The sequence below is a fragment of the Betta splendens genome, chromosome 4, assembly GCF_900634795.4.
Source record: "Betta splendens chromosome 4, fBetSpl5.4, whole genome shotgun sequence".
NCBI lineage: Eukaryota > Metazoa > Chordata > Actinopteri > Anabantiformes > Osphronemidae > Betta > Betta splendens.
In genome coordinates this window covers 23996704-24015536 of record NC_040884.2, presented here as the reverse complement: position 1 = coordinate 24015536, position 18833 = coordinate 23996704, and the positions used below count along the sequence as shown (strand labels likewise).

Genomic DNA, 18833 nt, shown 5'->3' with positions numbered 1-18833 from the left:
GACCTAAACTAATCACATTACTTTCCGGCTTTCGTAATGAACCCTCCATGATGTTCTTTAGCCAATCAACACAAAGTGTGGGCGGGGACAGTGCTTGGGTTTGACACTGCACACAGTAGGGAAATGATGAGTCAATGTGAAGTCGACCGGCGGTTGGTGTGGTCGGAATGAAGACTTTGTCGTCTTAATGAGGCAGGTAAAGCATTAATAATATAGTTGATCCTTGCTTTGTGTAAATTGCCTGTTAGCCTTCTAACGTCACCGCATCAGCTGCAGTAAAACCCAATGTAACCCTGGTTAAGCTAACTGGACCAGCGCGCTAATAGTTAATTATTTAATTTAAAGCTACATGTTTTTACAACAGCAAACAGCGAAATGTGGTTATAACTGTAATTATTTGATGTTTTCTTTTTTTAAATTTTGTTTGGTAAAGTTGTATCGTAAGATGAGTTGCGGAAATGCGTTCATATTGTTCACAGTACTAAACGGTGAGCTGGTGCAGGAACTTGCGGGTTTTGCTAATGTCATAAGTGTCATATTATTATATTTCCGCATGGTATCATATTTACATTAACCTGCTTTTGCCATAGACCCCCTTAAGTATTAGAGATAGCACATGTAATATTTACATATAATAAACTTGTATGTATAAATACTTGCATGAGCAAAGCCATGGAATGTAAACAGGTAAAATAGGCTCACACAATATGTGAAGGTAATGTACAACCTGCAATAAATGTCTAACTTGGTGAAACAGCTTCTCACAGTACAGACAACACAAAGGAGATGCCACAGTCTAAAGTAAAGGTGTTCACAGAGCAAAGGTCTTAGAGTGGCACGTTTAAGCTCAAAGGATCAGGAGGATTTCAGGATAAAGTAGAGGATTGTCTGTCTTGAGCAGATACAGCCGGGACAAAAGGCAACCGTTACCTGCGATTTAAATATATACAGTAAAACAAAAAGGCTGTTGAGTTGTCGTCAATCATTTTATATGTGAAATAGAAACATTTATTTAACATACCTGTCCCATCGATAGAAGAAAGGTCAACACATGTCTCACCAGTATCCAAAGTACTGATGGAAAAGAAACATCTGGCAACTTGAACACAGTGCCGACAGCTTTCCTCCATCTATGTGTGTTTTCCAGGATCTCATCATGGCAGGAAGCTGTTGAGAGCGATGGGGTACTTCAGACAACTTTTCCTCTTGCTCTGGAAGAATGTCGCGTATCGCAGGAGGAACAAGGTGGAAATGTTTTCTCCTCACTCAAAAATAAAAATGATTGGTTATTCTGTAAGAATATTTTAATTGTAGGTAGTAGTACTAACATTTACTGCATCAGTTTTAGCGAGGGCCCTGCTAATGATGGTATTTTGATATAGTTCTTCTGGTTGCTACTATACCACTATACCAGTGAGTGTATAAAATGTACTGGTAACATCTTGTACGTATGTTCTCTTTTCCTGCAGATCCAGCTGATCATCGAGCTCCTTTGGCCCCTCTTCCTCTTTGTCATTCTCATCTCTGTTCGTCATTCCCACCCTCCTTACAAACAGAGCCAATGTGAGTGTTCCTATGTCATTTCCATCCATGCAGACACACATACTGGTCTGAAAAGTGAACGTTTGCCAAAAAACAAAAGAGGATTACCTTGCTGAGAGAGAATCTTGTGTTGTGCACGCACACTTGTTTCTTGACCTGTTGCGTTCTTAACATTAGAGAGAAATTCTGCATTACTGTAATGTGACAAGTGGCCAAAGTCATTCGGACTATTGATCCGATCAGTACCACAGTGTCCTTATTGGTTTTTTGTCTCTGCTTAATCTCCTTTCACAGATTCGTTTGTGTTTTTTCCATTTGCTTGTAGGCCACTTTCCAAACAAGGCCTTGCCATCAGCTGGAACATTGCCCTGGATTCAGGGTATTATCTGCAACATCAACAACCCGTGCTTCCACAGCTCGACACCTGGGGAGACACCAGGCCAAGTTGGCAACTTCGACAACTCCATGTAGGTAAACTAGAGAAGAACACGTGCAGAGCTGTCTGGGGCAGTGCAGCTTAGCAGAGAATTATTGTTTAGTGATACAATCATCCTTCAGATAAACACATACGCTGGACTCCAAGAAGATGTTTTAAATTGTTCAGAATAATATTTTTTATAAGTTTTGATTTACAGCTTGTCTTTAAAATAATCATTGCAATAGTTGCATTCAAAGTTAAAGCTGAATTAAGCCGACATTAGAGTCTGGAAAGGGAAGTTGACTTTGCTTTTGAACCAAACCTTCTGTTTGCCTGTTTGTCCCAGTAAGAGCCTTTGTTGAAATCTCCCCTAGACTATCTCGCCTGTTGGTGGATGTCCACACTATTCTGTCCTACAGTGGAAACCGGAGCTTATTGAGCTTTCAGGACCTGATGGAAAGTGTACAACGGCTGGGAGAAAGACCTGGAGCCTGGCCAAGTTTGTATAAAACCCCTCTTAAATCTATCTAAACTGACATTTTACTGACAAATGTTGCATAAACACCAATAAGTACAGTACTTTAAACAGGCATCCTATTCAGGTGGCAGATTTTTCTTATTGTAAAAGCAACAAGCCAGAAAGTAAGAAGGTTTGATGCCATGTGTGTAAATTGTGTTTAATGATTTCAACCCAATTCATTTAAATCTTTTCATAATCCAATTCTGCTTGTAGACTCCAAGCTTAAAGTTGTTCCAGTAAACTCTGTGAACTGATTTACTGTATTTTGAATGAATGGAGTAGGTGTCGAGTTACTGTGTGAATGAGGCCATTTAGTGCTGCTGTGAAGGCAGCACAGAGGCTGTTATCTCCTACATGCTGTGGACAGATTAAGTTACACGACTGCCTCAGATGAACAATGTGATCAATTAAAGCAGCTGAAGTCATGCTGCTGTTTGATTCTAGAATAAAAAGTACCAAACTGTTCTAACAACCGATTTTGAAAGATCAGTTTAAAAATATGTCATAATAGATGTACTGGTTTTGATTCTTCAGACCTGCCAGTGGAGGACTACCTGAGAGCCAATGAGACATTCTCCACATTCCTTCGGACCAATGGCAGTCTGTCTCCTGTGACTGTGGACCAGTTGATGAAAGCCCATCTTAACTTTCAGGTGCGATATCCACTGTGAATTGTGTTTAATACTTAAAAAGACTATGAGAGGACGGATGAAAGATGGATTGTTATTTTATTTTCCTATTCCTGTAAATGTAGTGCGTAACAGTATTTTCTGTCATGTAGGTTTCTTTGGCTGGTGCTCAGATGCAGCTGAAGGACCTGGTGTGTAATGCGAGCATGTTAGGACAGTTTCTGACTGTGGACGGAGGTCAGGCAGTTGCACATGATCTTCAGACTCAGCTGTGTGACCTGCCCGCTGACATCCTGCGTGAGGCAGAACGCCTCTTTCTAACTCAGCTGGACTTTACCAAATTCTTTACGGTAGATATAATTGAGAAAAGAATCTTTCTTTTTGTAAATATTAAAGTAAATACCAACATTGTCTTTCCTTCCCGTCAGAGAGACCGTCTGATCTCTAATGCCGGAGACCTCAGACTCATCAGTCAGGCCGTCACCTCAGTTTCCCAGGAGCTCGCTGTTCTCATGGATGATGTAAGAACTTGAAGCTGATCACATTTTCTGAATCGGAAAAAATAATAAATTATGTATGGAAAATTAATGGATTTTTTGTGTTTTTCTATAATTCTGAAAGTTTTGATTCAACTATGTTAAGTTTTAAATTGAACTGAAAGGATTCTGTATTTTCTTTCTTTTTCTGCAAGTTTTTACCTTTCATGTCTTTTCCCAGTTTTCGTCTCTCTCCAGCTTTGCGGAAATGAGCGCTGCTCTTCGTCTCCTGTCTCCAGAGAATCGCACCGCGATGCCCAGAGAGAGTTTCCAAGCTTTCTCAAGGATCATGTGTGGCCACCCTGAGTTTGGTGGCGAGCGCATCCCATCACTCAACTGGTATGAAGACAATGACGTAAAGTCTTTTTTAGGCAAAAATGGCACAGAGGACATTGACCTGGACCACGACAACCACACCAGTAAGAGAGTTTGTTGATTCCAGTTCTGTGTAGTACTATTGCTGTCATTAAGTGTCATTGTATATGGATGAATATGTGTGTTTATATTCTATAAGTTTGGTTTTGAAGCTGTCAACCATTTAGTGTGTGAAGGATTTCTTGTCTTACAGATAATTCCACACTAAGAATTCTTTAAATCTAAATCATCAGAGTTTTGTTTCACTGGTTGTGTTTTTGACTTAACATTTGTCCCATGTGCTGTTTTCTGTGCTTCCTGCAGCTCCGTTCTGTAAAGGTTTGATCCAGGGTCTGGAGTCTAACCCTCTGTCTCGCATTGTGTGGCGAGGAATCAAACCTCTGTTCATTGGAAAACTGCTGTACACACCCAACACTCCTGCAGTACAACAAGTCATGAAAGAGGTACCTCAGCCAAACATTCTGACTGTTAGCGATTAAAATGTAGTCAGGCAAAAAGTTTGCATGGGACATGAGGTAAAGGTTCAAATGGTCCAGAACCAACAAGCCTGCTGTAAAAACCATATTGGTGTTTGTAAGGCTTTTGTAAGTGTTCTCTGTGTAACTTTCTCTAGTAAATCTAACAGTAAGCTGTGTTTGTCTAAGGTGAACAAGACCTTCACAGACCTGAAGCTCCTGCAAGAGCTGAATGAAGCCTGGGAGGAGGTGGGGCCAAGGATCAAGAGCTACATGGAGAGCAGCGTGGAGGTCCAGCTGCTGCGGGTCGGACTCAGAGCTGCTTTCAGAGAATGTTTGCTGTTAAAAACATCCTTTTTGACATCTAAATTAATTCTGTATGAAACAGAATTTACTGAGGCGGCCCGAGCTGGCGGTACTGGTCAACATGCGTTTGGAGAACACGACGTGGACAGCATCCCGAATCGCACGTTTCCTGTCCACACCCTCAGCAGACGCTCCTAGGAGGCCTGAAGCTCCTGCTACGTGGCTGGACATCTACAACGACATCAGCCACAGCATTGGCACAATTTCACAAGTCACTGAGGTTCTTTCCTTATCTGACAGCCTACTTTTTGTGTTATTTTCCAAACTGGTACATTGTACTTTGCAGTTTCCTGTCATTCACCATTGTCGATGTCCTGCAGTGTTTCTCTCCAAACAAGCTGGAGGGGCTGGAGACTGAGGGACATCTGGTTGACAGAGCGTTGGAGCTACTGGAGAACAGGGAGTTCTGGGCAGGTGTCGTTTTTGTGCTGCCCAACTCTTTATCCCACAACCTGCCCCCCCACGTCACCTATAAGATTCGAATGGACATTGATGATGTCACTCGGACCAACAAGATCAAAGACAGGTGCTGAGGATGCACCAAAGCTTCTCTACAGTTGTTTCTAGATTATTCCATTGTAATTAATGTATAGAAGAGGAGTTCAGTTTTTTTTAAACAACTAACAACAGTTTTTGTTTTGTTGTATCGTGTTTCTCAGGTTTTGGGACCCTGGCCCAGCAGCCGACCCTTTTAATGACATGCGCTACATTTGGGGCGGGTTTGTGTACATCCAGGACCTGGTGGAGAGAGCAGTGAGCCGAGTCCTGACCGGGGTTAAGCATACCACGGGCATCTACATCCAGCAGATGCCCTACCCCTGCTATGTGGACGATGTGTGAGTCTTCGCTTATTTTAGATGTTTTTAAAACTGTTCCAGAATAATAATGGGATATTAATATCTTTTATGACCTTGTAACTGATGCCTGCATTTGTGTTCATGTCTCTTTGGGTGACTATATGTTTAATAGGTCTTACCTTTCCTGGATTCCTTTTGAATTGTGTTTATTTATATGTAATTATTTCACAGGACTAAAGACCAAATGCTGGGTCTGATTTTTCCTTTCTATGCCACAGTTTCCTCCGGGTGCTGAACCGTTCGCTGCCTCTCTTCATGACTCTGGCCTGGATCTACACGGTGGCCATGATCATTAAAGGCGTGGTGTACGAAAAGGAGGCAAGGCTGAAGGAAACCATGAGGATCATGGGTCTTGGCACAGGAAGCCTGTGGCTCAGCTGGTTCATTAGCAGCATTGTGCCTTTCCTGATCTCTGCAGCTCTGCTTATTGCTCTGCTCAAGGTAAGAAGACGACCCACTGTCTCAGAATAGCGGCAAGTAATGAGCGTTTAAAAATTAGTCTCTGGGCATGAACTAATCATCCTCATCCTTTTTCTTGCAGTGGGGTGACATTTTGCCTTACAGCAACCCAGCCGTTGTCTTTTTCTTCCTAATGGCATTTGCCACTGCCACCATCATGCAGTGCTTCCTCATCAGTACATTCTTCTCCAAGGCCAATCTAGCTGCTGCCTGTGGCGGCCTCATATACTTCAGCCTCTACCTGCCCTATGTACTGTGTGTTGCCTGGAGAGACCACCTCAAAACCAGACACAAAATATTTGCTGTGGGTCAAAAGACTATTATAGAAATCTAGAACTCAATGCCCCCCAAACTGTGTGATAAATTGAACATGTGTAATAGTGTGTGCCTGTTTTCTCAGAGCTTCCTCTCCCCTGTGGCTTTCGGGTTTGGCTGTGAGTATTTTTCTCAGTACGAGGAGCAAGGGGTGGGCATCCAATGGAACAACCTGCAGTCCAGCCTGGTGGAAGGAGACTCGTACAATTTCTCTACTTCCATAGGCATGCTCTACGTAGACGCCTTCATCTATGCCATTGCAGCTTGGTACATTGAAACTGTGTTCCCTGGTATGACTATTTGTCTGACAGCAAGGGAGATGTTTATGCTGAAAAGAGAATTATTGAAAGTTTTCCATTTATATAAAAATAAATCCTAAACATATGTGTCCTAAACAGGTGAGTATGGGATCCCCAGACCCTGGTACTTTATCTTCCACCTGAACTACTGGGCTAGGCTTCCCCTAGAGGCAGGCGTGCCAATCCCACCAGCACCTACAGAACAAGATGAAGGTGTGAGATTTCAGATGCTGCTTACTTTATGTATTTTAAACTCCCATTGTTTACATACATTTGTCTCATGAATGCGTTTGGTTTCTGTGATCAGATCACATCGAGGCTGAACCTAGTAACCTGACGTTGGGCGTAAGCATCAGGAACCTGGTGAAAATCTACAAAAATGGAGCCAAACTTGCTGTGAACCACCTCAACCTGAAGTTCTACGAGGGACAGATCACGTCATTCCTCGGCCACAATGGAGCTGGCAAGACCACCACAATGTAAGTACAACTGAGAGCTGAAGGATCTTGCTGTCACTACCACTCAATTACTGTGTTTGTAATCTGTTAAAGGCATCATTGTACTTTTTTAACAAATATTTTCAGCTCTGTCCTGACTGGTCTGTTCCCACCGACCTCTGGGACCATTTACATCAAGGGGTTGGACATTCGCCATGACATGGACATCATTCGGAGGAACTTAGGAGTTTGTCCTCAACACAACGTTCTATTTGACATGTAGGATTTGTCTCTACTGTGTCTACAGGTCTGGTACAGTAGTGAGCAGGAAACTTAGCTGACTGTGTCTGTGTGCATCTCTCACAGACTCACTGTGGAGGAGCATGTGTGGTTTTATGGATGCATGAAGGGTCTGACTGAAGCAGAAGTTAGAGATGAGCTGGACACGCTTCTCGATGATGTTGGACTGCTGCACAAGCGGCATGAACAGGCCAAAAATCTCTCTGGTAAAGCTGCTTTACGTGTGAAGTTCTCCTGATACAGTACATGTGTTTATATGACCCTTTTATTGTCAGGTGGGATGCAGAGGAAGCTGTCTGTCGCAATAGCATTTGTTGGAGGTTCTAAAGTGGTCGTTCTGGATGAACCCACTGCTGGTGTTGATCCCTACTCTCGCAGAGGCATCTGGGATTTACTGCTCAAATACCGTAAAGGTGTGTGGCAATTTTTTTAAGTTTCAACACAATTGATTCTGTCAAAATCAAAATTACATATAGGAGTATAAATTACTGTGCAATTAACGGAACAAAGGTAGCTGTGTGCAATCTAATGCTGATCTAGATTACATTAATTGGAGAATTACAAAACATTATAATATTTGAAACTTTTCATCAAAGAATAAATGACCAAAAGCTGCAGGAGACCTAAACACTGATCTGGACAGACCTTTTTCCAGGGTTAATAGTTAATATAATGAGCACACCTACATTATATACTTTATACTGTAAATAGGCAACAAGTCCAAGGAACGTTTACACAGGTTTTCTTCTGTTATTGTTCTTCCCTGTCAGACCGAACCATCATCTTGTCCACTCACTACATGGATGAGGCAGAGTTGCTAGGTGACCGTATCGCTATCATCTCTCAGGGAAAGCTATGCTGCTGTGGCTCACCACTTTTCCTCAAATCCCAACTTGGCACTGGCTACTACCTCACTGTGGTGAAAAGGGAAGGACTGGAGACCAGCACTCCCAGCAATACCAGTATCTCCACCAGCACCAGTGTCAGTACCAACAAGCTGCCTCCTCTCAAGGTCTGAAAAAGTCACACACAAACACAAATGTGTTTTTTATCTACATACTTATTTTTTGCATATTATCTTTAAGCGATCCAGTTCCTGCAATGGTGTGTCATTGTTGTGTTTCAGGACAGTGAGTCATCCATGAGTGATGATACAGGGCTGGGAAGTGAGGAGAACAGCTCATGTGAGTGTTTGCTAGATGAACGTTAGAAAGATGCAGTCGTTGGTCATTCTTTCAGCAAGAATCAGTATAATGTCTAGTTCAGCTCATATTCCACCTTTTGAATATCCCATTTCTGGCAGATCTCGTGGCATTGCTCTCCCTGGCTCAGCATTACATCCCAGGCGCAAGGCTGGTGGAGGAGTCAGGACGCGAGGTCGTGATCAACCTGCCACAGGCGGCTGCCAAAGACAGCAGCCTAGCCGTCTTCCTGGCTGAACTGGATCACAGGCTACCCGAGCTGGGCATTAGTAGCTATGGCCTGTCAGACAGCACACTAGAGGAGGTGAACATCATGTTTACATTCATAGATCATAGGTCAGTAGAATTGGCCTATTTAAAAAGGTGTCCTCTGCCTTAAATTACATGTACTTGCAGCCCACAGATGCATAAAGTAGTAATAGTGTGGAAACGTATCACATTGTAATCTGTGGCATCTTAGCCAGGTTGTATCAGGAGAACTAAATATTTGTAGAGGAGCCATGCTTATAATGGGCTTAACGTTAGCATCAGATTAGCACTTAGCACTTCTTAGATTTAAGAGGCCTAAAACATTGAAGCCTGGGCAAAACTACTGAATTCTTGTATTGTTTTTTTAGACTTACGAGCTCTGTCCAGTTGTGTTTTCTCCTGGAGCAACCTCATATTTTCTGTGTCCTTTTCCCTGGTACTATCAAACAGAACTACACTGGTTGTTTCTCATCACCATTCTGTTTGTTTCCAGATTTTCTTGAGAGTGGCAGAGGAAACTGGTGTCGACGCGGAACCAGACCAACGGGCTCGATCTCCCAGCAGCCGACAGCGTTCAGCCGGTCAGAGGGAGGAGAGACAAAACGCGGAAGAAGCAGAGACAGGTGTGCGCTGACACTCACAAGCACACTGTATTCATACCACACAGTGTCACAATGAGTCCGTTCTTCCGTCATTTGTAACTGTTCATTTCATAATGCTGCCAGGGAGGAAAAGGCTTCGTAAGCAAGGTACCTTCGAAATACTTCCAAATAAAAATACCGTTTAAATGCAGTAATTAGCTTTTTCTCCTGCAGATTAGATACATGTACAGTAGAAATGTGTTACTATCCACCTGTAACTGTGTGACGTTTCTTTTTGCAGAGCCACAGGAGACAGACCCGCTGAGGGGAGACGGCCGGGGTGGCGTCCCTCTGACAGGCTGGTGGCTGACCTGGCAGCAGCTGAGAGCCCTCTTCATCAAACGCTGGCTGTACGCTCAGCGGAGCCGCAGGGGCTTCATCGCACAGGTAAAGATAAAAACAGCTGTTGCGCAGCCATAATCTCTAGAATCCACTAATGGTGATTGTGGTTCCCACAATGAGGACAAGGACATCATCATTCATTCGAACACTTCAAAGGTTGATTTGTGCTTCAGATTGTTCTGCCTGCTGTGTTTGTGCTGGTGGCCCTGCTGTTCAGCCTCATCGTACCTCCGTTTGGGAAGTACCCCGCCCTGCAGCTGCAACCCTGGATGTATGGAGAACAATACACTTTCTTCAGGTGGGTCTCTTCTCCATGACCTGATACGACACAGTTGATTCCACTGCCTGCCACAAATTACATATACCCAAAAGCAAGTGCTCAGAAGGTGAAGGTTTGTTACTGTGAAAGGTTTCTCATATCTCGTTGAATATTTTAAGCAATGATGCCCCGGGGAACCCTGAAATGGAAAATCTCCTGGAAGCTCTGCTTGATCAGCCAGGTTTTGGTACCAGGTGCATGGAGATGGATCAAGAGGACAACAGCACGTAAGACAGTCCCTTTCGACGTTAGATCACGTTATTATAATATATTTATAAATCTGAATTGAAATAAATTCAGATTTTGATCATAGTACATCTTACAGTCGCCTTGTTGACATCTTGCCTTGCTGCAGGACTGTGTGTGGAGTTGAGCGGGGTGGGCTTTTCATGCGTCCACATGTCGCTTTCTCTACCTGGGAGATGTTAAACAGAGGCAACTGGAGCAAAGACAGACCGTCTCCTGAATGCAAGTGTAGCACAGAGGAAATCCGTCGGATGCTCCCTGACTGCCCACAGGGCGCTGGTGGACTGCCGCCTCCACAGGTCAGTGTGGGGTCACATCATGATTAACGTAGTGTTACATGATCTGTCTACTGCAGGTAAATAAGATTAAATTGAATATGAAGCCAAATAAGTAAATAAGTACATTTCCTTCAGCTTTAACAATTTATTAACAGTTGTTTCTGCAGGTTTGATATACTGTAAACTGTGAGTGTATCTTTATTTGGTTCTTCAGTTAAACAGCAATTTAATCTTTCAAATTTTCAGATGAAGAGACAGACGGGAGACATCCTACAAAATCTGACTAGTTATAACATCTCTGACTACCTGGTGAAGACCTACCCTCAAATCCTTAAGAAAAGGTTTGCCAATAAACACACAAACAGTAAAAGAGGTTAAATATCACTTGGGGTTTTTATTTGATCTTCTTTTGTGTGGAGAGTTTGAGCAATTTTAAAACTAGCATCTTCTCGTTCCCAGTGAAAGAAATGGTCAAACTATCCATGTAGAGATGTGAGACTGCTTTTCTGTTTCCTTCAGATTCTGAAAGATTTACTGTTTCTCTTATGTCAATTACAGCCTCAAAACCAAGAAGTGGGTGAATGAATTCAGGTAAACTCAACAATATTTATGTATAACATGTAATGGCTACAGTTCCATGACCTTAGTCTTCTGATTGTGAGCTACATAATGTACCTAATTAAATTTATTATACTTAGCACATTTGTATTAGCTATGTTTCATTTCTGTGCTGCAGATATGGAGGTTTTTCTCTTGGGGGCAGTGCCACACAGATTAATGATGTCCAAGAAACAATCATGACAATCAGGACTCGTTACCGAGTGCCCCAGGTACAAGGAGATCAATTTAACTAGTCCTGCCATCTTCCTGTTCCTCTGAACTTGTGATTTGTCATTTGCTTCGTCACAGAACAGTTCGTTGGATCGTCTTCTAAACCAGCTGCCAGGTTTTCTAGGAGGACTGAACAGTCCAAACAACGTCAAGGTAACAGTGTATGTCCGTGTCCACCTGTTACTTCAGCAATTTATGTTCAAATGTTAAAAAGTCTATGCTTCTTCCAGGTGTGGTATAATAACAAAGGATGGCACGCCATGGTGTCATTTGTCAACATAATGAACAACGGCCTGCTGAGAGCAAGCCTTCCACCGGGTCCAGAGAGGAGGAGACACGGCATCACTGCCTACAATCACCCCCTCAACCTCACCAAGGAGCAACTCACTGAGATGGCCATGTGGGTTCGCTTTAGTCCAACTAATGAATTCCTTTCAGCTGGCACTCGTTGCATTGTTATGACTGTCTTAGGTAACTTTGTGATTAATGTGAAGCTTCAATTCAGCTTGTTTTTGGCGCTTCCTTTTAGGATGACCACATCAGTGGATGTTTTGGTTGCTATCTGCGTGATCTTTGCCATGTCCTTTGTACCAGCCAGCTTCGTCCTTTTTCTGATTGAAGAGCGAGTCAGCAAAGCCAAACACCTTCAGTTTGTCAGTGGGGTCAAACCGGTCCTTTACTGGCTTACCAACTTCACCTGGGACATGGTCAGTTCTCAGGACAGCATTCATCTTAAATGTGCATTTTCCTTTACTATAACGTTTCAGTCCTTTCCTCAGTTAAACTACGCCGTCCCTGCCACCATGGTGGTGCTGATCTTCATCAGTTTCCAGCAGCAGTCGTATGTCTCTGAGAAAAACCTGCCAGCTCTCATCCTGCTCCTGCTACTCTATGGGTAGGTTGAGTTCACTGGCTGTGCACCGCTGACTGAATCTGACTAGTTGCAACATCTGAGTTGAGTAGAGTTTTCTAAAATGAGATGCATGCCATCTTGTGTCTCTCTGTTCCTCCTTGATTCATGGTCTGTTACAAAGGTTTCTCTGCTTGTTCAGGTGGTCCATAACACCCTTGATGTACCCAGCATCCTTCATCTTCACAGTCCCAAGCACGGCCTATGTAGTCCTTACATCCATCAACCTGTTTATAGGAATCAATGGCAGCATCGCCACCTTCGTCCTGGAACTATTTGTTGATGAGGTAAACAACGAACCACAACATTACCTCACTCTTCTCATTCAATTCTGCTGCTGCTTTAGTGTGAAGCTTCGTGAGAACTACACTAAATGACATCACTAATATAATGATTTGTGATGATGATTTATGGTATAATGAATTGTATTGTTACTTAATCGTCCTCAGCCCATTCTGCATCATATTGTCTTTGCAGCATCTAAACGAAGTTAACAGAATCCTGAAGAAGGTGTTTCTCATCTTCCCTCATTTCTGTCTGGGACGAGGCCTCATTGACATGGCCAAGAACCAGGCCATGGCTGATGCTTTCCAGCGACTTGGTAACTCTTCATTTATGGATGAATAGATAGAGATGTGTTTATTATTTATTCATAATTTACTCACTTGAAATGCTTACAGCTCATTTTTATCTGACGAAACATTTTCAACCATTCTATCAATAATTAAGAATTTATACAACCTTCAGTATAGCAACCATGCATGAGGAAATCTAGTGTTTCCTCCTTCTACAGGCACAAAGCCAAACCTGGAGCCTCTTCAGTGGGACGTCGTTGGGAAGAACCTATTCGCCATGGCAGCTGAGGGTGTCGTCTTCTTTATCTTCACTGTTCTACTACAGTACAAGTTTTTCATTCGCTTCAGGTAAATTTCAAAAAAGCTCTCACAAAAGACAGGAAACAGCTTCTGCTCCTTCCCTTCATGCTTGCTTGCCTGCATTGCTTTTGTACAGTGCAGTTCGGAAGGCATTTTTTGCTGAATTACAAAATATTGTTCAACTGTTGTAAATTAAATGTGTGTGTTTTTAGGCCGTGGTGGGCTGAACATGTGATGCCTCCCCTCGGTCCAGAGGATGAAGACGTCGCCAGAGAGAGGGAGAGGGTGAAAGGTGGCGAAGCGCACTCGGACATCCTCACCATGATCGACCTGAGCAAGGTACAGAGATAATGAAGAGATGCTGTCGTTAATATGGATCCTACACAGCAGAGTAGCAGTTGTTACATGCTGTTGCTGTCGCATCGGTGCTTTGTTTTGCAGGTGTATAAAGCAGGCAGGAAGCCAGCGGTGGATCGCCTGTGCCTGGGGATTCCCCGTGGTGAGGTGAGACATTTCATACATCAACACACACATTACATCATATAGCCTGTACAACAAAAACCCCCTAAACAGTTTAACCTTTTTGATGGTGTTGTTTCCCCAGTGTTTTGGCCTGCTGGGGGTGAACGGTGCAGGAAAGACCTCAACGTTCCGCATGCTGACTGGTGACACTCCGATCACTTATGGAGAAGCTTTCCTCAACCAGTACAGGTACAGATATTAGCTTTCTGGATGAGTTTCAGTGTGTCCTGATGTAACGACACGGTGTGACACTTTCTGTGTTTCATAGTGTGTTGACAGAGATGGAGCGAGTCCACCAACTGATGGGTTACTGTCCACAGTTTGATGCCATCTGTGACCTGCTGACAGGTCGAGAACATCTAGAGTTGTATGCACGTCTACGGGGGGTTCAAGAAGCCTCGGTCTCTAAGGTAGGATAAAGAAAACACACCATGAACCCAAAGCACATTGTGAGAACCTTAAGACACCAGCTAGATCTGAAGGGGGCGAAAATAAATGTTTTTACAAAAAAATGGGTGAACGATACACTGTGGCATCTCTTGTGTCCTGTAGGTGGCGCAGTGGGGCGTGAGTAAGCTTGGGCTGACTCAGTATGCTGAGCGACAGGCTGGAGGCTACAGCGGAGGCAACAAAAGGAAACTCTCCACAGCTATTTCACTCATCGGCTCTCCACCTGTTATATTCCTGGTGAGGATCTGACTTGGTCAAAAGCTAAGAAGCTGTTTATGAACCTAAATAAAAGTCAAACAATAAAACTTAAAATCCTTAAATTCTTTTAATGTCATGAACTTTGTTTTGATTTTGGCTTTCATGTTAGGATGAACCCACCACTGGTATGGATCCCAAAGCCAAAAGGTTTTTATGGAACTGCATTCTCAGCGTCACCAAAGAGGGAAGGGCTGTGGTTCTAACCTCCCACAGGTAAAGTAGGAGAAGCTGAACCACAGAATTGTTATGTGATGAACAATTAAATTGGGATAGAATTCATCAAAAAGACTTACAAATCACATTATGTGTCTTGAGTTTCCTCAGAGTGCAATTATTATTGTTTTTGTCAGTATGGAGGAATGTGAGGCTCTCTGCACCAGAATGGCCATTATGGTCAATGGCAGGTTCCAGTGTCTTGGATCTGTACAGCACCTGAAGAACAGGTAACCACACTACACGTTTCTTACAAATGTTTACCAAAGCTATGTTTTATCAAACTCTTAAAAACTAATTTACCCGATACATTCTACGGAATCACTGTGGAAACAAACTGCTTTTGTGTTTTTGTCATGTTTGTCTTTGAGGTTTGGTGATGGCTACACCATCATTCTTCGCCTAGCTGACACTACATGTAAATCCAAATCCACGCCTGAGTCGTGTCCCGTCAGCAGCTACATGAAGAACTCTTTCCCGTGTATCGAGCTGAAGGAGCGCCACCAGAACGTGCAGCAGTACCAGTTGCCTTCACACGCCTGCTGTCTGGCCCGTGTCTTTGATGTGCTGGCCAACAACTATGAGGAGCTCGGCATCACTGACTTCTCTGTTTCACAGACCACCCTGGACCAGGTGAGATCATTGACCACAAAAATCCATTTTACACCGTTGTGTTGATTTATTAAACTCATGCTATGTCTGTTTGATTTTTACAGGTGTTTGTCAACTTTGCAAAAGAACAGACTGATGACGATCGTCTTACACATGTGGTCATCAGCAATGGGGCAGCGCAGACCAACCAGACTGCAGGGCCCACCAGGATTAACCCTCCCACCATCCACACACAGCCACCAGTTACCCCCCCTGGGTCAAGCAAGAGTCCTCAGCAAGACAAATCATCTGACAACAAACTCAAAGAGGGTAAATCAAAACAGGCAAAGTCTACAGCCATGACAAGACTGCCTCAGCCAGAAGTAGCGTCGCTGAGGAGTCGGAAGAGCAGTAGTGGCTCGAGTAGCAGTAATGCTGGTTTTCAGGGAGAATCCAGCAAATCTGGTGGTTCCAAGCGTAAAGCAGAGAGCTCCAGTAAAGATCCTTCTGCACTTTTTATAGTGGGCAGCAGCACACAGGACAGTGCACTGTGAAGCTACTGGGGCAACACAGGAGGACGCAGGTGGAAATACAAAACTCTATTGTTGTTGATTGGCTCAGTCTTCCCTCGATCGATCGCTTGATCATCACAGGACAACAATGAAGGTAAATTCATTCCTTCAGCCTCCTCAAGTTGCTGCTCCCTGATAATAGCTCTGGTGCCTTTTCAGACGTTAACAGAGCTTTAGCTTCATTCTACAGTGTCCTCTCTTTCTCACATTATCAGTCCAAAGATCTAGTTTATTTACCCTTAATGTATGATCTTAGGCTGAATTTGAAAACTGTGGATGGCATCCCTCAGGGTTCGATCACTAGCCATCTTACATTTTAATATTTATTTTTGCAGAAAGCACTTTAAAACAAAGAAAATGCTGTAGAAAGTGCAACAGAGAAAGTTATTGATCCAGGTTCATCACTATATGTCTTTAGAAAATCTAGTAAGTAAATTTTTGTTTTTTTATTTTTATTTTTTTGTCATTTTCTTTTTCTTTTTATTTTGTATTTTATGTCATTTGTTATTAAGTAGTGGTTTTGGTTACTGAAAACCTCATTTATTTTTCACAAGATTAATTGAAAATATGAGACAGTTTAAAAAAAAATAGGAAAAATAATTGACTACTGTATACTCATAAAAAAGAATACTTTTTGTCAGTGTTTTTTAATAGTAATAATATAGTAATAGTAATCTTCTAATAGTAATTAGAAGATTGTTACAGCTAACTACTGAAAAGCCATAAGATTATTTGAAAAAATCTTATTCCAAAATTCAAACTGTTACATGAATGGTTAAATGTATTGAAATGTAAACTTTAAGTTGGATGTCTCGAATCACTGTACCACCGAATGTAGCTTTAAGGTGTTATGCTTGAACAGTTTTACTTGAAGATGAAGTAATCTATGTATGTACATATTATAAGATGTACATCATATACTCATGAAATGCTACTGTAAAAAGAAAAAAAATGGTGTATGACTGTATGTTTTCTCCTGGAGTAAAATAAACATATATGGTTTCCTGTACAGTACTGTACGTTGTGAGTCTGTTTCCCATTGAAAGTCAGCAGCTTTTCTTCGTCATGGTGAGGATGAGTGTGGGTGGAGGAACAAGTGGAGGAAGGTTCATATGGCTCTTCACACTGTGTCCAGGCATTGATGGAGCAATTGCTGCAACACTGTTCCAACAAAGATAACAGGTGTTTAGCAGTTTATAAGTAGTGAACAAGCCTTTAATGGTTTATAACACATCATGGAGCCTTATTTGAGAACGTTTATGAAGACATTTCATACAATTTGCAATTTCTTTATGATAATCTTAGATTTCTTGTTGATACAAACATTAATAACCACACGGTGTGTTACATGCCATTATTTAAATGTTGAACATATTTACAACATTGCAAAATATTTATAACCCTTATCCCCTATCTCTAAATACGTTTGACAATATAAGATGTTAGATTTAGATAAGGTTAGAGATTTACTGGTGGCCTTCTGTTCTGCAGCGATCATTGTGCTCCTTCAGGTGTTCATTGCCAGCCACGAGGAGTTGATCAGAGTGGACTCGACCCCATGGTGCCATGTCAGTGCCTCTCCTCTTCCTTGCTAGTTTCTGTGTGACTGTCTGCAGCAGGGCATCCAGACTGGACAAGGAGATGTCAGGAAGACAAAACTCAACAGATCTCTGGAGAAGAAAACAAGAAGGAACAGACAATTACAATTGTCTGAAAAGAAAATTCAAAATCAATTCCCATCAGTTTGAATTTTCTTGCTCAGAGATGAAAGAGTTGAAATTTCTACAAAAGTAAGAACATGCAAATTCTTCTGTTAACTGCTTTAGTGTTAGTATATGAACAACTCCTGTTTACACTTCTCGAGAGCAGAGGATTGTCTATCCACAGCCTGCCATCGCCATCATCACTGCCTTTAGTTGTGATGTTTGAACAGATGGTTGCTGGTTGCTCACATAACATGATAGGAGGCTGAGGTGTAAAGCGTATTTTGTTCTCCTGGTGATCTGGTTTAGGTTGAGTTAAAGGTGGCAGCACCAAACCAGGAGGTAATTGTTTGGTTTCAGTTGCCAAACTTGAAATTAATGCCGTGTGAGTATTTTTTGTTTTCAGGTCCACTGATTTGGCGACAGATGGATTATTTTTGCTTCTGTTTCCTGGTTCCTTTTCAGTTGGACAGCTGTTCACATCATCCTCTTCCTCCTCCTCCTTGGCTGAAGCCAAAACAGGCATTAGGTTGACGTAAATCTTCATTGTATTTCCTGATGTCACACACGTAGTTGAAGCCTTCTCTGTGATGGAGCCGCTTTTCCTTGGGAAAACTTGAATCCTCGGCCTCACAGTCCTCCTCCTGGGGATTAATATCTTCACTTCACGCACAGTCATCGGACATGTCCCCGCTTCACGTGTTTCTCTTTTTTCTGTCTTTTCTGATTTTCTTCGCTCTTTATCCATTTTGAAATGTATATAAAAACACCTTAGTGAATGTTTTTTGATATTTTTCAAACATCTCTCTAAGAAGAACAAATATGTTCAAATTCTACCAGAGTTTCTGCCTAAGACTTTGTAGATCCTTTTGTCTTCCTGACTCAGAGAGCTCAGAACAATTACTAGGTCTGACCCATTAAACTGGCTGTTATGGTAACAGCCACACAAACTCCAGTGATGAGTGGAAAAAAATCTTTGCAACATCAAGAAAGCAAAACGTAGCGTGGCGACAGATAGTGGATGCAGTTTTGTTTTCATTCAAATTTTAGTTAGACTTTTTGACGAGAAGATTGATTATCAACGGGATGTATGATTTATATTTAATGTATATGTTTTTATCAT

At 42.3% G+C, this 18833-nt stretch overlaps 2 protein-coding genes across 6 annotated transcripts; one reads left to right on the top strand and one right to left on the bottom strand.

The window, feature by feature from the left end:
• The first annotated feature begins 68 nt into the window (after positions 1–68).
• abca7 (ATP-binding cassette, sub-family A (ABC1), member 7) lies at positions 69–17016 on the top strand. 3 transcript variants are annotated; one of them, XM_029146980.3, is made up of 50 exons: positions 69–196; positions 1148–1245; positions 1470–1563; positions 1868–2009; positions 2335–2459; positions 3015–3133; positions 3262–3459; positions 3538–3630; positions 3827–4064; positions 4324–4463; positions 4665–4781; positions 4864–5061; positions 5162–5367; positions 5501–5677; positions 5917–6139; positions 6240–6461; positions 6558–6762; positions 6871–6984; positions 7079–7250; positions 7356–7487; positions 7575–7714; positions 7784–7921; positions 8279–8520; positions 8635–8692; positions 8812–9014; positions 9453–9582; positions 9685–9708; positions 9842–9987; positions 10116–10240; positions 10381–10488; positions 10617–10806; positions 11032–11126; positions 11344–11376; positions 11522–11615; positions 11695–11769; positions 11847–12016; positions 12146–12323; positions 12396–12511; positions 12669–12813; positions 13004–13127; positions 13320–13449; positions 13614–13740; positions 13843–13905; positions 14006–14112; positions 14192–14333; positions 14476–14610; positions 14741–14844; positions 14982–15074; positions 15216–15477; positions 15561–17016. In XM_029146980.3, the coding sequence occupies exons 2-50, from the start codon at positions 1180–1182 to the stop codon at positions 15987–15989; spliced, it is 7107 nt and encodes a 2368-aa protein (XP_029002813.1). In that variant the 5' UTR covers positions 69–196; positions 1148–1179; the 3' UTR covers positions 15990–17016. The 3 variants fall into 3 exon arrangements, with proteins under 3 accessions (XP_029002813.1, XP_029002815.1, XP_029002814.1); XM_029146981.3 differs by having other exon boundaries at positions 70–192; XM_029146982.3 differs by lacking the exon at positions 9685–9708.
• On the bottom strand, positions 13593–18721 carry LOC114853525 (uncharacterized). Of its 3 annotated transcripts, XM_041070378.2 has the most exons (5): positions 18548–18721; positions 17862–18448; positions 17478–17677; positions 17028–17168; positions 13593–13731 (listed from the first exon to the last, which is right to left on the bottom strand). In XM_041070378.2, the coding sequence occupies exons 1-4, from the start codon at positions 18693–18695 to the stop codon at positions 17054–17056; spliced, it is 1050 nt and encodes a 349-aa protein (XP_040926312.1). In that variant the 5' UTR covers positions 18696–18721; the 3' UTR covers positions 13593–13731; positions 17028–17053. The 3 variants fall into 3 exon arrangements, with proteins under 3 accessions (XP_040926312.1, XP_040926311.1, XP_029002817.1); XM_041070377.2 differs by lacking the exon at positions 13593–13731 and having other exon boundaries at positions 16474–17168; positions 18548–18719; XM_029146984.3 differs by lacking the exon at positions 13593–13731 and having other exon boundaries at positions 16474–17168; positions 17862–18719.
• Positions 18722–18833: the final 112 nt, after the last annotated feature.

Bases quoted from the DNA above. Each gene is read 5' to 3' on its own strand.
- abca7 (XM_029146980.3), top strand. From the start codon at position 1,180: ATGGGGTACTTCAGACAACTTTTCCTCTTGCTCTGGAAGAATGTCGCG. The intron at 8,521-8,634 runs GTCTGAAAAAGT...GTTGTGTTTCAG, and splicing joins ACAAGCTGCCTCCTCTCAAG to GACAGTGAGTCATCCATGAG. The intron at 12,017-12,145 runs GTGGGTTCGCTT...GCTTCCTTTTAG, and splicing joins CAACTCACTGAGATGGCCAT to GATGACCACATCAGTGGATG.
- LOC114853525 (XM_041070378.2), bottom strand. From the start codon at position 18,695: ATGTTGCAAAGATTTTTTTCCACTCATCACTGGAGTTTGTGTGGCTGT. The intron at 18,449-18,547 runs GTAGAATTTGAA...AAATGGATAAAG, and splicing joins AGTCTTAGGCAGAAACTCTG to AGCGAAGAAAATCAGAAAAG. The intron at 17,678-17,861 runs GTAAACAGGAGT...TTTCTTCTCCAG, and splicing joins ATCCTCTGCTCTCGAGAAGT to AGATCTGTTGAGTTTTGTCT.